Genomic DNA, 15110 nt, shown 5'->3' on the forward strand with positions numbered 1-15110 from the left:
TGCTTGCACAGGGGACCTTTACCTTTTAACATATAAAATAAAATCTCTATTTAATCTCCCGGCTCCTTCAGATAAACAGGATTAGTGATAGGGTCCACAATCCTTTGCCAGAATGCCTCGTCCTTCAGACACATCCACCAAATAAGTAGAAAGTCCCTTTCCACGTATCCACATCTCCATTGTTTTCCATCTGTTTCAATGGCCAAAGCACATTAGACCAAAGGGCTTCAGCTTTTGTCGACACATGACATTTTAAGTTAACCCTGTGTTACGCTGTCTTAATTGGATTTATTTTATAAATTGTCATTTAAAGTATGTAATTTTTTTCCCGTGTGCAAATACATTCTTATAAATCTGGAGAGTGTATTTAGCCTGGAATACATGTCGCATCAAACTCTGTATTCCTTGCCCTTTCAGACTGATCGAGCTGCTGATTTATGTAGAACAAACAGTCAGTTAAAAACTTAACATGCTAATTTTAAAAGGTACAGGGCAGTGTAGAATGGTGGCTATGCTGTCATTGACCTAATGAGGGAATCCTGGCTGTGGATTACACACACTTCTGTAGACCACACTACTGGGTAAGGTATATATGATATGTTTACTGTATGTCTTTTCTTGCTCTCACTGTTTTCTAGGCACACACTCCCATTTTTCAGCTTTATTGACATATGTCTAATACGCTTTGCTTTAGATTTCTGTAATCCTATTCCTATTAATTAATGAAACCACGGCCTTCAGTTTGCAAGACCTGAGCAAGGCAGCTAACAATAGGTTGTTCAGGAGGTCATTAATTCATAGGGTCACCCTAAGCTGGAAGCAACTTGACAGCACTTGACATAAGCCATAAAATGGATTTCAATAGGGAGAAGTGAAAGGTACTTCACCTAGGCAGAAACAACATATAAGGCACAGGTACAGGATGGCAGATAGTTGGCTTGACAACAGCACATGTGAAAGAGATCTGGGAGTCTTAGTGGACCACAAACTGAACATGAGTCAACAGTGTGATATGGCGGCTAAGAAGGCCAACACAATTCTGGGCTGCATCAACAGGAGTATTGTGTCTAGATCAAAGGAAGTAATACTACCACGGTATTCTGCATTGGTCAGACCTCACTTGGAATACTGTGTCCAGTTTTGGGCTCCGCAATTTCAGAAAGATGTTGACAAGTTGGAGGGTGTCCAGAGGAGGGCGATGAGAATGGTCAGAGGTCTGGAATCCATGCCCTATGAGGAGAGACTCAGGGAGTTGGGTTTGTTTAGTTTGGAGAAGAGAAGGTTGAGGGGTGACATGATAGCCATGTTTAAATATTGGAAGGGACGTCATGTTGATGAGGGAACTAGCTTGTTTTCTGTTGCTCCAGCGACTAGGACACGGAGTAATGGATTTAAACTAAGGGAAAAGCAATTCCATCTAAACATTAGGAAGAACTTTCTGACGGTGAGGGCTGTTCGACGGTGGAATGCGCTGCCTCGGAGGGTGGTGGAGTCCCCGTCTTTGGAGGTCTTTAAGCAGAGGCTGGATGGCCATCTGTCGGGAGTGCTTTGATTGTGGGATCCTGCATGGCGGGGGGTTGGACTGGATGGTCCTTGTGGTCTCTTCCAACCTTGTGAACTTGTGAACACATAGTCCTATTACTTGCTTCGTCTTATTCTGCTGACTACACTGATTTATATCCTGTAATATTCCTTGATTCTCAATGAGAAGGGAGGACTATAAATAACGTGAAGGAATAAACGTCTGAGCACAACCTACCTTATGGGGTTGTTGTGAGGATAAAGGGGGGGTGGACGATGTATACTGATTAAGCTCCTTAACAACAACGGCATTAGGGATTCTTGCTGGCTGAATGCAGAGCTTGTCCCATTAATTTAAGCATTTGTCCCCGTCTGCCCTCCTTGGCACGAAGCGGACTACGCTTCCCACAAATCACCGGGGCGTCTCTGCCTCGCCCCCTCCCAGCGCCTGATATGAAAAGCACAGCCCTCGCGGCGCATTGTCGCTTCTACGAAGCCATGGCCAGCGTCCGAAAGGTCGTCTCCACCTCAGCCCCCTCCCACCCCGCCCCGCGACCCCCGCCCCGCTTGGAGCGGCTCAATTCAGCCCCCTCCCAGCGCTGCCTTTTCTTCTCGCAATGCACGATGGGAGCCGCAGTCCACTTCTGGCCGGACTAACTGACCCGGCTCAGGACTTTGTTTCCCAGAGAGCCACGGGGTCCCGCGCAGAGCCTATTGGGAGCTCGGTGCCAAGGCACGGCCACAAATGCTTCCCGTCGTGCATCGCGGCGCAGAATGATTGGGCTTCCGTCTGGATCCCCTCATTCATTTGATGAGATCGTGGATTGCGAAGCGAGGCGAGCCCGAGGCTGGGCCCGGCACAGCTCTTCACGCCCGGGAGGAAGCGGCGCTGCCCTGCCGGTCGCCCTGCCTGTTTTCCCGCCGTCGCGGCCGTCAGGGCTCCCTCCTCCTCTAGTGGCCCCACACGATGGCCGTTTCAGTCCCGCTCCGCGATAGGTTGCTTTCCGCCGCGCGGCGCACCTTGGGAAACGCAGTCCCTTCCCCGCCGACCTACGCGAGACGCCGTAAGCCCTGACGACTCTCCTTCCCGTCGCGCCTCGCCGCGGCCATTTCCTCCGAAGCGCGTGGCATGCTGGGACCTGCGGTCCCTGAGCCGGGCCCTGGGCAGGGCTGGGCAAGGCCGCGGGGACTCCATGTCCCATCATGTCGTGCAGCGGGAGCCTGAAGGGCCCTTCCCGGCGCCGCCGGCGCTGCTGGGAGATGTAGTCCACCCGCCCGTGGCGCCCGGCGCGGCGGAGGGCCGCCGGGACTCCATTTCCCATCCCCTCTCGCGGCAGGGCCGGGCTGGGCCGGCTCCCGAGCCGCCTCAGACGGAGCCCGGCAGCCAGCGCGGCCCCGCTCCCCTCTGCCCCGCTCCCGGCCTCGCCATGAGCAGCGGCAGCGCCGGCTCCTCGCGGCCCAGGACCAGCTCCTTCGCCGACCCCTCGGGCGGCCCGCCCGCCAGCGCCCCCGCCGCCCCCGGCCCCACCTCGGCCGCCGCGCCCGGCGGGAAGCCAGGGGGGGCCGCCGGGCCTGGGCCGGGGGGAGGCGGCGGCGGCGGCGGCACCAGCACGGCCGGCGGCTCCTTCCCGGGCCTCAAGCTGGGGCGTAAGTAGGGGGAGAGGGGGGAGGAGCGCACCCCCCACGGGGGGGAGGGGACTGAATGGGCGAGGGGGGCAAAAGGGGTGGGGTGGGGAGCACCGAGGGTGAGGAGTGGGGGCTCCTGGGGAAGGGGAGGGAGAATGGGGGCGAAGGAGTCGGGGTGGGGGCAGAGAATGCTGAGCTGGGGCGGGGGGGGAGGCAGATCGGGGGTTGGCTGGGAAGAGTCAGGAGATGGAGAATGATGGGGGGGGGGAGGGAGGGAGGTCTTGCGAGCCACACCTGCCTGCGCGATCGGGGGGGATGGGAGGAGGGGAGAGCCTTGAGGTTGGGGAGAGGGAAGGGTTAATGGGCCGGCGTGGGGGTGGTCTGTCTGTCTGTTGGGGGGTGGCCATTGGGGAATTGCCCGCTAATTCCCCGGCGGGTTGCCCGGGGAATTAGCGGGCAAGGCTGCTCTGCTTTGGGGAGGGGGGAGGCGAGACCGGCCGGGCCAGAAAAGAGGTGCGAGGAGGGGAAGGGTATGGTGGGAACGGAGAGGACAGCCGAGACAGGTTGGGAGGGGGTCTGTGGCAGACGGTCTTTTCGGCAGGGCCCATTGGCGATGGGAAAACGGGCTGGACAAAGGCGAGGTTTGTAAAAGGAGAGGGAAAGAGAAGGGGAGTGGGGACCGGTTGCCTGGTAACAGGCCAAGTGGGCGTGGTGGGGGGGGCAGGCTGTGGGGAGGAAGCGTGTGGATGTGGGGTTGAAAAGAAGAGGGCGGCTAGGGCTCCCAAGGAAAGGGATGCAAACCGTTGATGGTAGAAGCTCCAGTCAGCAACTAGCTTTCTAAAAGAATGTGGTACAGGCCAAAATCCTCAAACCCCAACCCCTCGACAGTGCCATCCTAAACTGAGCTGCACCCTTCCAAGCCCATTGATTTCAGTAGACTTAGAAGGGGGTAACTCTGCTTAGGATGGCACTGAAGGCGACCTTAGTACTCAGGCTTTGTTCAGGGGCATTCCCATACTGCCCTTTAGTGTCTTGATACATTAACGCTTTAGCGTAAGAAGTTAAGTGCGGGGATTTCGGGTACCTGTGGTGGAGGGGGACTAGGAATGGTGGGGAGAGGTGGGTGTCTAAAGGAAGGTGTGAGTTTGTAGACCGCTGGATGACACCAGATGATAAGTTTGCCATTTGGGAGAGGCGTCACTTGCCGAGGGAAGAGCTGGTCCTCATGTCCCCCACATTCCTTTTCTCCCAGGAGATAGCAGCAAGGTGACCACTGTGGTGGCCACGCCCGGCCAAGGCCCCGACCGCCCCCAAGAAGTCTCCTACTCTGACATCAGGGTCATCGGCAATGGGTCATTCGGGGTCGTCTACCAGGCCCGACTGGCAGACTCTGGGGAGCTGGTGGCGATTAAGAAGGTGTTGCAAGATAAGCGGTTCAAGGTGAGCTATAGATTGTGTGTGTTGTGTTTCTATCTCTCTTTTTCACACATTTGCCATTGAGATTGTTCAACCCACTTTGGTCTTTCTCGTCTTATCCCACTCAGAATCGGGAGCTCCAGATCATGCGGAAGCTGGATCACTGCAACATCGTTCGCCTGCGGTATTTCTTCTACTCAAGTGGGGAGAAGGTGAGGGGAATCCTAAAAGGGCAGGGGGGAAGAGAAAATAGGTCTTCCTTTTATAAGGATATATGCTGCGGATCACTTACCCCAAATAAGTCAAACATCCTTTTAACCACATTTCCACAATCTAGGTATATTTCTCCCCAGCCAACTTGTATTTGAATCCGATGAAGTGAGTATTTCAGTCTGACACTAGCAACTGTGAATACGAAACAGGGGTGTGTGGATTAATGAACATGGAGTGCAAGGAAGGATGTAATCTTGCCAGTGGGATAAAATAGTAACAAGACCAGTGTCTTCTGCCCTGAAGGCCGCACTGGGAAAATGTTTGTGGCTGATTTGTATCAGTTATGGCGTGTTGTTCGTATGATTTGCACGGTGAAGGCCAAACTGGAATCATCGGACTTCTGTTCCTTATTCTACAGCACTTCTTTCCAGGGAAAAAATCTTTTCAGGCCTTGAGAAAGTCTCTCTGTGTATGTGGACTTGGAGTAATGAGACAAGTACAGTGGTTCCTTTGGGTGATCTTTACTACTACTTAAATCCAGGCCGTAGGGGCTAATTACAGTAATGAATTGAGACTCTTTAATTGATCTCCTTGTTTCCAGACCTTTGGCATTTTGTGAGTGTGCTAGAGCCTAATATAAGCAACAATTAATCAAAGGTCAGCTGCAGGATGTATTCCTCTCAACCCCAGTGATGTGTGTAGTAGTAATGGCAGAAGGCCTTTGAATGTAACCCCTTAGCATTTACTGCAGTATAAGCACCCTGGCCTGGATGGCCAGGCTAGCCCAATCTCGTCAAATCTCGGAAGCTAAAAAGGGTTGGCCCTGCTTAGTATGTGGATGGGAGACTACCAAGGAAGTCCTGGGTCACTCTGCAGAGGCAGGCAATGGCAAACCATCTCTGTTCATCTCTTGCCTTTAAAACCCTATGGGGTCACCATAAGACGACTGCAAGCTGACAGCACTTTCCGCTGCCACCACCATGGCATAAGCACAGCTTGCCTGGGTAGACCTTGGATTTTAGCTACCTTTCCAGATGGCCTTGAGCATTTGGGGCGATGGGGATAAGCACCTTTCTTTTTAGAAACCAAGCACTTGTATTCTGACAATGAAGGGGGCCCCATACTCCTGACTGGATCAAAAACAATGTTTAAATAAAAGCTGGACTCAAGGATAGCCCCTAGGTAGCGAAAAGCATTCCTTTTGCACCCCACTGTGTTGACCACCCCTGTTCTGTAAGGCGGCTTTCGCCAGGTGATTCCAGCTCAGCTCCTTTTTCTCCATCATCTTTTTGCAGAAGGATGAGGTTTATCTTAATCTAGTCCTGGACTACGTGCCCGAGACAGTCTACCGAGTTGCTCGCCACTTCACCAAAGCCAAACAGACTATCCCCGTCATCTACGTGAAGGTAGGAACCAACCCGGCATTCAAACCCTTCATGGTCAGGGAAAGGCAGCTTTTGTTGCGCCTTCGTTTTAAGGGTCAGAGGAGGATGGTGATAGCAGCTTTTGGTGCCCTTTCTGGTCCGGCAGGAAAAGACCATCCTCAAATAATAATTGCCAGTTCTCGGATGGTGATTTCTTGCCCATGTAGGGTATGGAACAGATTTTCTTTGCTTGTTGCATCGTAATCTGGGAGTGGGCTCTGGCACAGTAGAAGAGCAATGTGATTTGCATGCAGCAGGCCCCAGGTTGAGATCCTAGGGGCCTCAGGAAGCTGGCGTTTCTCAGCTTGGAGCCCTGGTGAGGCAGTGTCCGCGGTCTCACTTGGTGTAAAGCCACTTCATAAGTTCTGTGTGTGCGTGCTGTTTTTTGGGTTTTTTTAGAAGCTTTTCTTGGCTCAGGCTTCTAAATTTTGCAATCTGTGTGTATGCAAATTAATATGTTGCTTAATTTCTTCTTTGGACAATTCTGCTGTTTTTGTGCAATTTTATTCTTGCTGCGCTAGTAAAAAGGAAGGGCAAGCAGATACGAATAGACACCAAAGCCCCCTCTGGAGCCCCTGCAAAGCTTATTCAGTTCTCTCTCTGCTTTCCAAAGAGTTGTTGCCCTTGCATACATTCAAGCATATTTTTGCTGAGTGCAGGGCCTAGAAACTTGGCTTTTAAAAATAATGTGTGTAAGAGATTTTTCAAGAAGCTGTATTTTGTGCCCTTTACCACATCCTGCCCTCATGTGGAATCACAGTGTTCATATAATTCTAGGTATATTGCTGTAGAATTCCTGATCATACTACAGCCAGACAGGTCTGGAGAACTGTGCAGGCCTACCCCATCTGGCCAGAATTTGTGGATCAGGTTCCTTTTGTGTGCGTCTTTTGGCTTTCATGCCACATGACATCCAATCTGAGGGAGTACTGGCACATTTCATGACAAGAGAATGTTATCTATAATGTCACTTTAAGAAAAAGACATATAAATGACATGCCACAGTCTTATTATGGAAATGGTTTTTCCTACATATGCGCGTGGAGAAATTGAACCTGGCGAGACTGCGCGCTGGCCCCCACTCATCTTGTGCTTTGCTGCGTGTCTTGGAGGTGCAAGACCCCTCTGTGCACACACGTGTATAACACAGTTGTGTTTGATGAGCCTCCTTTTTATCAGTGGCAATGTCATTACAAGTGCCGGGTTTTTCAGCACTAATTGGAATCCCCATTTTGTATGATCTGGCTGAGAGACTGTCTTGTCTCAGGCATCCTGCATTGTTCGTTTAAGGTAAAAGATCCCAATCGGAAAGAGGTGGTTTGTGGGGAGAAAAGAGGGCGGACCAAAAAAATCCAGATTTTCAGCACTGCATATTATGTGGACATGAAAACATACATACCCATGAGAGCTAGTTCCTTAACATCCACTTGAGTTTCTCTGTCTTGTTTCAACAGGTACTTTTCATGTTCTTGTTATCTTAAAGCTCGTTCACGGTGACAGAGTCTATAGGACTGAGGTGCACCCTTTAGCTTATCTTGAACATCCTGCGTGGGTTTCAGTAGACGAACCAGGATCTTTATGTCAAAAGCAAATTCTTTTTGTATGCAGTGGTGTCAACTTTCTTTTTTAAAAAAGCTAAAAACCTTCCTTTTCTTTCTACGACCAGGTGTACATGTACCAGCTCTTCCGCAGTCTTGCTTACATCCATTCCCAGGGCGTCTGTCACCGGGACATCAAACCCCAAAACCTGCTTGTGGACCCCGACACAGCAGTACTGAAGCTGTGTGACTTTGGCAGGTGAGATTGGCACGGGAGGGCCTGCTTCCCTCCTGCAGTGTAGGCTTTGTGCAGAGGATTTCAGTCCTCGCTCTTTTGAGTCGATTTTACAGGCCAGCCTGGTGCTGTGAACAAGGAGATGTATTTCTGTCTGGCCCATAATGTATAAACTCATCTGAGATCTGCAAGTGGAGACCTGTTTGGTGATTTCACATGTTTCTGTGCAGTGCAGCTTCCCCCAGTCTTATACCTCTTGGTCATGTTTCCTGCTGTTTTGCATGGCCGCATCCACTCCTGGAGTCTTTTCAGCCCATTCAGTGGTATGCTTTCTTCACAATTGCCACACACAATGATAGTCAACGTTCTTGACTGACCCTTCTCCCCTCGGCAGTTAGATTGACTGAACATTCCATGACATCACATCAGTGCAGCTAGGGAGATGGATAAAGACTCTTTCTTTGCCTGGTGCTTATACAGAAAAATAAGGCTGTATCAGTGAATGTTATGGTTGATTCCATTTTTCTTTCTTGAATTAATCATCAGGGCACTTTTTGAAGTCTGATTTTGACTGTGGTGTGTTGGGTATCCCTTATCTGGACATCCGATATCCGGACTGATCTTTAAACCGGATGTTTTGAGCCAGCATGCAGGCATTACTCACAGGCCCTCAGCAGTGCCACTGATGGTTCAATGTTCACAAAATTATTTAAAATATTGTTTAAAATTACATTCAGGCTATATGTATAAAGTATATATAAAACATAAATGAATTTCGTGTTTAGACTTCTCCAAGATATGTATATTATGTATATGCAAAAATTCAAAAATACGGAAAGACCCAAAATATGGACCACTTCTGGTCCCTAGCAGTCCGGATAAGGGATACTCAACCTGTATTTCTTTTGATATCTTAGAAAACTGTGTATGTTGCCAAACCCTCAGAGTGGATAAGACGAATTGACAATTGAGAAGTTTAAAAGGCAGATCAACTTTAAATCCTTTATGTGGTGGGCAGTCCTATTTAAAACTAAATAGATGTGACTAGATTACACTTTACACACACGCACAATCGCTAGATCTGTGTATGAGCTGTGTTCTTTTGTTTTTAATGGACTAATGTGCCAGCATAGATAAACGAGGGTATGAGGGAAACATTCATGAATGAAGCCCAGCTGGGTATGGTGTCTCTCTTCTTGCCAGTTGGTTTACCACTTTGATTTATTTTGACTGCTTTAGCCATGGCAAGGGATGAAAAAAAAACACAACCATTACTACTGGCACTCTTACACTGATAATTGCTGAGATTTCACTAGGGGTTCTTAGTGGTAACTGCAACCCTGAGAAGAAAAATGCATATGAGGGCTCTTAAAAGAAAGTGGGGTCACCTAGGGAGATTAATTCTGCAGCAAATGGCAAATTCTGCAGCTTTTCTCTGCTCCTGTGGAATCTTTTTATACAAAGGTTTTTTTTTCCTGACCTGGTGCTTAAAGCATTCATGTAGCATTCCAGGGTGTGTTTCTCATTCATTCGTCAGATAGTTCCTTTCTCTAAACATCCTGAAAAGACTGGGCTTCAGATAAGATCCCCTCCCTTCTTCACAGGTGCCCTCAATGTTCTGCTCTGTTCCCCTTTCAGCGCAAAGCAGCTGGTACGGGGGGAACCCAATGTTTCCTATATCTGTTCTCGCTACTACCGCGCCCCCGAGCTCATCTTTGGAGCAACCGATTACACCTCAAACATAGGTGAGAATGTACTGTCGCTACATCATCTCCTCTTCTCCCTTCACACACCTAGAGATAAAATTAGTTCTCTTCGACTGTAACCCATTTGCTGACCGAAAAAGCCTTCATGCACCCACAGAATGGGAATTCAGAAGCGGCTGTTCAACACACTATCTAGTGTGATACAGCCAAGATATTTCTACGCTGTGAAACCTCTGCTTGCTGTTCAGTAATGAAGCTTGGTGGCAGACCAACGTGCTTTGTGGGCAGAAGGTCTCAGGTTCATTCTAGGGTTTTCAACTCAGCTGGGACATTTCTGGAGATTTGGGGAGGCAAGGGAGTTCAGAAGGGTATAATGACATAGAGTCCACCATTCAAAACAGCCATTTTCTCCCGGTGAACTGATCAATGTGGCCTGGAGATCAGCTGTAATTCCAGGAGATCTCCAGGCCTCACCTGGAGGATGGCAGCCCTAGTTCAATCCCAGGCCTCTACAGTAAAAAAGGATCTAGGGTGACTGGGCTGGGGAAATACCTTGCTTCTGGAGAACAGCTCCTGGCTGGAGTAGATAGTCTTGGGATAGAGGCTTCATGTGTTCCATAAATACATCTTACATACCAGCATGGTATAGTGGTTAAGAGCGGGGGACTCTAATGTGGAGAACTGGGTTTGATTCTCCACTCCTCCACATGAAGCCTGCTGGGTGACCTTGGGCCAGAACTCTCTTAGCCCCACCTACCTGACAAGGTGCCTGTTGTGGGAAGAGGAAGGGATTGAGATTGTAAGCCGCTTTGAGACTCCTTAAGGTAGAGAAAAAGCGGGGTATAAAAACCAACTCTTCTCCTGCATCAACACAGAAGGGCAAGCACTCTACTTCGGCCATTCGACCCTCCTCTTCACCCAAGAGGCCAACCAGCCACCCACTGCTGAAGGTTCTCTTCTGCTTCTTTCCTAGATATCTGGTCTGCTGGTTGTGTTCTGGCGGAACTGCTGCTGGGGCAGCCAATATTCCCTGGGGATAGCGGGGTGGACCAGCTGGTGGAAATCATCAAGGTAACGAATGTCTCTTCTTGGGCTGCTCTGCTCTAAGAACCCCAATATGCATCCTTGTGTCTGCTGTTTTTTTTTTTAAAAAAAAATATTTAAAGCATTTCTTTGACACATCTTGAGGCTAAAATAAGATAAAATCAAAAAGCTTTTAACTACCCCTCAAAAATTAACCCATAACACCCAGAAGCATAAAAGGGTGATTTAGCTCTGTGGTTTTCAAAACTCTGCATTTGGGAGACTCTCTGCGTGGGGCTTGTCTGTGTGTGCACCCTTGTGCAGCACTAAATATTCTGGGGGGTGTATTTGGTTGCAAACTCAGTTCCCGTGGTGCTGGCCAGGCATATTGAGCTTCACTGTTGCTCTGCATGTACTGTGAAGACTCTCCCAGAACCGCACAACACTCTGTAAGAGATAGGCCGGTGATAGCTGCCAGCCATGGGTCATGGAAGCCTGTTTGCCATTACTGGTCTTGTCACTGAAGAACCCTGATCAAAGTTGCTAAGCAATCTCTGATATCCCTGGAACACAGTTTGAGAAACACAGACCTGACCTTTCTGTTCCAAACCCCCCACCCCCAAGTGTCTGCCATCTAGTTGTATATCTACCCATTCCAGCACAGGGTTTACTGGGCTGAGGACCTCATTTTCAGTAAGACTGCCGCTACCCTGTCAAGTTGCCAGTGGGGCAGGCTGGAGAAGTCTCCCCCTGTGCTATGGGACATGGCTTTGAAGAGCCAGTGTAGTGGTTAGAGTTTCAGATGAACTGGGTTCAAATCCCCACTGGGCCATGAGCCTCTCACCGTGTGACTTTGGGCGTGTTGCGTGTGCTTTCAGCTGGAGGTACTTTACCGTAAGTGGTAAAATATTGGCAGGGGGTGGGGAGCTATGTACCATGCCCTGAGCTCCTTGGAAGAAGGGCAGGATAAAGGTTTGGGTGAGGCTCAGAAGTGATGCTGGCTTTCCCACTCCAGGTGCTGGGGACCCCGACACGAGAGCAGATCCGAGAGATGAACCCCAACTACACGGAGTTCAAGTTCCCCCAGATCAAAGCACACCCCTGGATAAAGGTAAAATGGACAAGGTGGCAGTATAAGCAACCAGTGTTACGGGTACTGCCCTCTGCTGCCCAGAACAGTAGAAGGTTGCAGGTTACTGTTGTTTCCAGGGCTCTGGAATTGGATGTCTGGGGAGGAGTTCAGCCAGGGGCAGGACCGCCTTCTCTGGTCTTTAAGAACAGTTGATGTTGCAGTGTATTCTGCAAATAACACACGAGGCACTGGAATTCTCCACTTGACAATTCCTTACATTTAATAAGCTAGCTATATGGGGGGAGGGAGCATGAATACATTTTGATTTGTGTTGTGGTGGAGGAGGTGGGGTGGTCTGAATTGGATGCGTGTTACATTTGAAACGTCGGGTTTCGCATAGAGTACAGGAGGGGAGGGTCCCCAAAAGTTGGGGAGGCCAGGCAAATGAGGCTTGCACCAGAGATCTAGGGAAGGGGTACAGTGCCCATTCCCATCCGTGCTACAGTCCGGCCCCCTCGGATGGTATCTTTCAGTTTGGCCCTGGTAGTTCAGGGCTGTCTGATACATTGCTATGACGTGGCTCGGCTTGAAGTAGAAGGGCATGTGGAGTAGCTGCTCATTGCACTGACCACTGGAGTCTGGTAATTCTGTACTCCAACTGGGATTTGCTAGTTACATATTCAACGGCAAGGACTGGAAACACATCTGGACTCCATGTTTTTTTAGATGCTGCATGCCCTGCAGTCCTGGCTTTCAGAGACACCTTCTCAAATAGAGCATCCCCTGATTTAAGCGGGGGGGGGGGGAGAGCACATTGGCATGGGGTTTAAGTAGGCGGGGAAGCTTTGGCTTGTTGGTTACTCTGTGTCTTCCCTTCTGGCCGTCTCCCCTGCAGGTGTTCAAGCCCCGTACGCCATTGGAGGCCATCTCGCTGTGCAGCCGGCTGCTGGAATACACACCTGCCACCCGTCTCTCCCCCCTCGAGGCCTGCGCCAACAGTTTCTTCGACGAGCTGCGTGAGCCCAACACCCGGCTGCCCAATGGGCGCGACCTGCCCCCGCTCTTCAACTTCAGCCCTGTGGGTAAGTGGGCTGGGAAGGGGACAAACACACACAGGTGTTTGTGTGTGCGGGGGGGGGGGAGTCCTGGGAGACAAAGCAAGTGTTTGCTAGGGATAATAATTTAATTTTCCAGGCCATTCCATTGATGGCCTATGTGTGGCAGCCCTCCCACAGAGATGCTTCAAGGGGAGATTACAATGTGGGATTTCTGAACTTGAGTTCATTCACAAATTTGGAGCAATGGACCCCTCCCCACAGGGCTGAATAGGGACAAAGGATTTTTATCTCATTATAGATGCTGATTTTCTGCCCCTCAGTATATCTTCTCTGCTCTACGCAAGCCTATTACATTTTGTATTGTACCTGTGCATCCTGACTCCTTTCTTTGCAACCCCCCCTTCAGACTGGGATATAAGGGCTCAGGGATCTCCAGTCCTACTTTTATCTGATGAAGGGAGCTTTGACTCTGGAAAGCGCATACCCCAGAAATCTTGTTGGTCTCTAAGATGCTACTGGAATTGAATCTAGCTCAATAGGGGAGATGCAGAATGCCCCCTATTGAGCTAGGAATCCGAATCCACAGCTCTGGAGTTTTGATGCAGGGAAATCATTATTCCACACCCTGTGCCTTGACTCCCAGCTTCCTTACTTTTGATTCTCAAAGCTACATAATAATTGAGATTTTAAAAAAAGATACATGTAATGCTTTCTCCCTCTAAATCTGGGCCACCTCACCTTCTGTTTCACATGTTGGTCTCCAGAACAGCTAGATTTGAGTCCAGTTGCACCTGGACCCACAAGATTTTTGGGGTATGAGCTTCCAAGAGTCGCTGGGAGCTTTCACTCATGAAAATCATACCCCGAAAATCTTGTTGGTCTCTAAGGGCTACTGGACTCAAATCTAGTCGTCTCACTTTCTGTGCACCCTTTACAATAAATAAAGATGTATTTGTTTAGTGGTGTTTTATGGAGGTCTTACTCTTACAGTATGACCTTAACTTTAAATGTGAGGATTTCAGTGAGTCATTCATTCACAGAAGAAAACAGGGGAAGGAATCAAAACACTGTATGCCCGAGGTATTTTAGAGCTACGTGACCCCAGTGTGGTAAGAACGTATGCCGATGCAACAGCCAAGACAAAGGAAGTCTTTGCCGAAATGATATTTACCCGAGATGGCTCACAGGAACTTGTACAGGCTCCTGAGACTGTAGCTGTACTGTAAACTGTTTTGTGGTTGTGAAATTCAGTGAAGGTGATGATCAACCACACCCTGTTGTGTTTTTAAGATGTAGACTCCTTGGGCTCTACTTGACTCAACAGGAAATTTTTGAAAGTGCCTTAGTAGTATGCAGCAGAGGTCAGTGTACTCTCTCTCTCTCTTCTGAGCAGCTTGTTCTTACTGCGATACGCTTGAACCCTCTGCTTTAAATGTGGGGAGACTCGCAGCAGCCTGGGAAGTCTGTGAAGATTTCTGGCCCCTCAGTGTAACTGGCCCTGTCTCTCTTTCCTTGCAGAATTATCCATCCAGCCGTTGCTCAACCCCAGCCTCATTCCACCACACGTTCGGTCCCAGGCTGGCTCAGTGGCATCCATGCCTGGCCCCACAACTGCACAAAGTGAGTGGTTTTCTCCATGGGGGGCATACTGAGCTTGGTCTCCTTGTTTAATGGGGGGGGGGACTTTGAGGACTGCTTCCTGATGCATTCTAGGAACAGAGGGAAGGGTTCAGCATTCCACCTGAACACTTCGTGTTTTTTTGCTGTTGTAGGTGAAGGGAGATTGGGTGGTGACAGGAGCCAGGTGACGCCTGGAGATGGCGCAGGACCCATCGCCAACACATCCTGAGGGGCTGCTGGGCCGGGGGGCAGGTCCCCTCCACTATCCCCCCCCCCAGGCCACCCACATGGACTTCTCTGAACTGTGAACGGTGGGGGAAAGCAGACCGCGGCCTGGGAGACCATATGGAGCCTGCCAAGGGGGAGACCAGCTGGAGACGACACGACGTCTTAGACGGGAGGGGGAAGTTCCGGTCTCTCCAAGTCCCTTGCCGTGACTCCCTCTCGCGTTGCCCCGTGAGGCCTTGGCACGGGGAGAGGACAGGGAAATCCCACATTTTAAGGGCTCCCGTCTTTTCAAACAGCAGTTCAGGCTGGCGTCTCCGGGGAGGGAGAGAGACCCGAGAGCTGCCGCGACACTTCCTCTCCCCTCCCCCAGTACGTCCCACCTGATTTTAAATTCCTCTTGTTTTTAACATCCTATGGAAATGACATGGTT

At 49.9% G+C, this 15110-nt stretch overlaps 1 protein-coding gene across 1 annotated transcript; it reads left to right on the forward strand.

Moving 5' to 3' along the window:
• Positions 1-2847: 2847 nt before the first annotated feature.
• Positions 2848-14803, forward strand: GSK3A (glycogen synthase kinase 3 alpha). The gene is made up of 11 exons (XM_056847518.1): positions 2848-3168; positions 4400-4587; positions 4692-4775; positions 6072-6182; positions 7867-7997; positions 9612-9718; positions 10653-10750; positions 11718-11813; positions 12670-12856; positions 14351-14452; positions 14605-14803. Exons 1-11 carry the CDS (start codon positions 2949-2951, stop codon positions 14679-14681), a joined length of 1401 nt encoding a protein of 466 aa, XP_056703496.1. The 5' UTR covers positions 2848-2948; the 3' UTR covers positions 14682-14803.
• The last annotated feature ends 307 nt before the right edge of the window (positions 14804-15110 follow it).

The sequence above is a fragment of the Euleptes europaea genome, chromosome 3 (genome assembly GCF_029931775.1).
Source record: "Euleptes europaea isolate rEulEur1 chromosome 3, rEulEur1.hap1, whole genome shotgun sequence".
NCBI lineage: Eukaryota > Metazoa > Chordata > Lepidosauria > Squamata > Sphaerodactylidae > Euleptes > Euleptes europaea.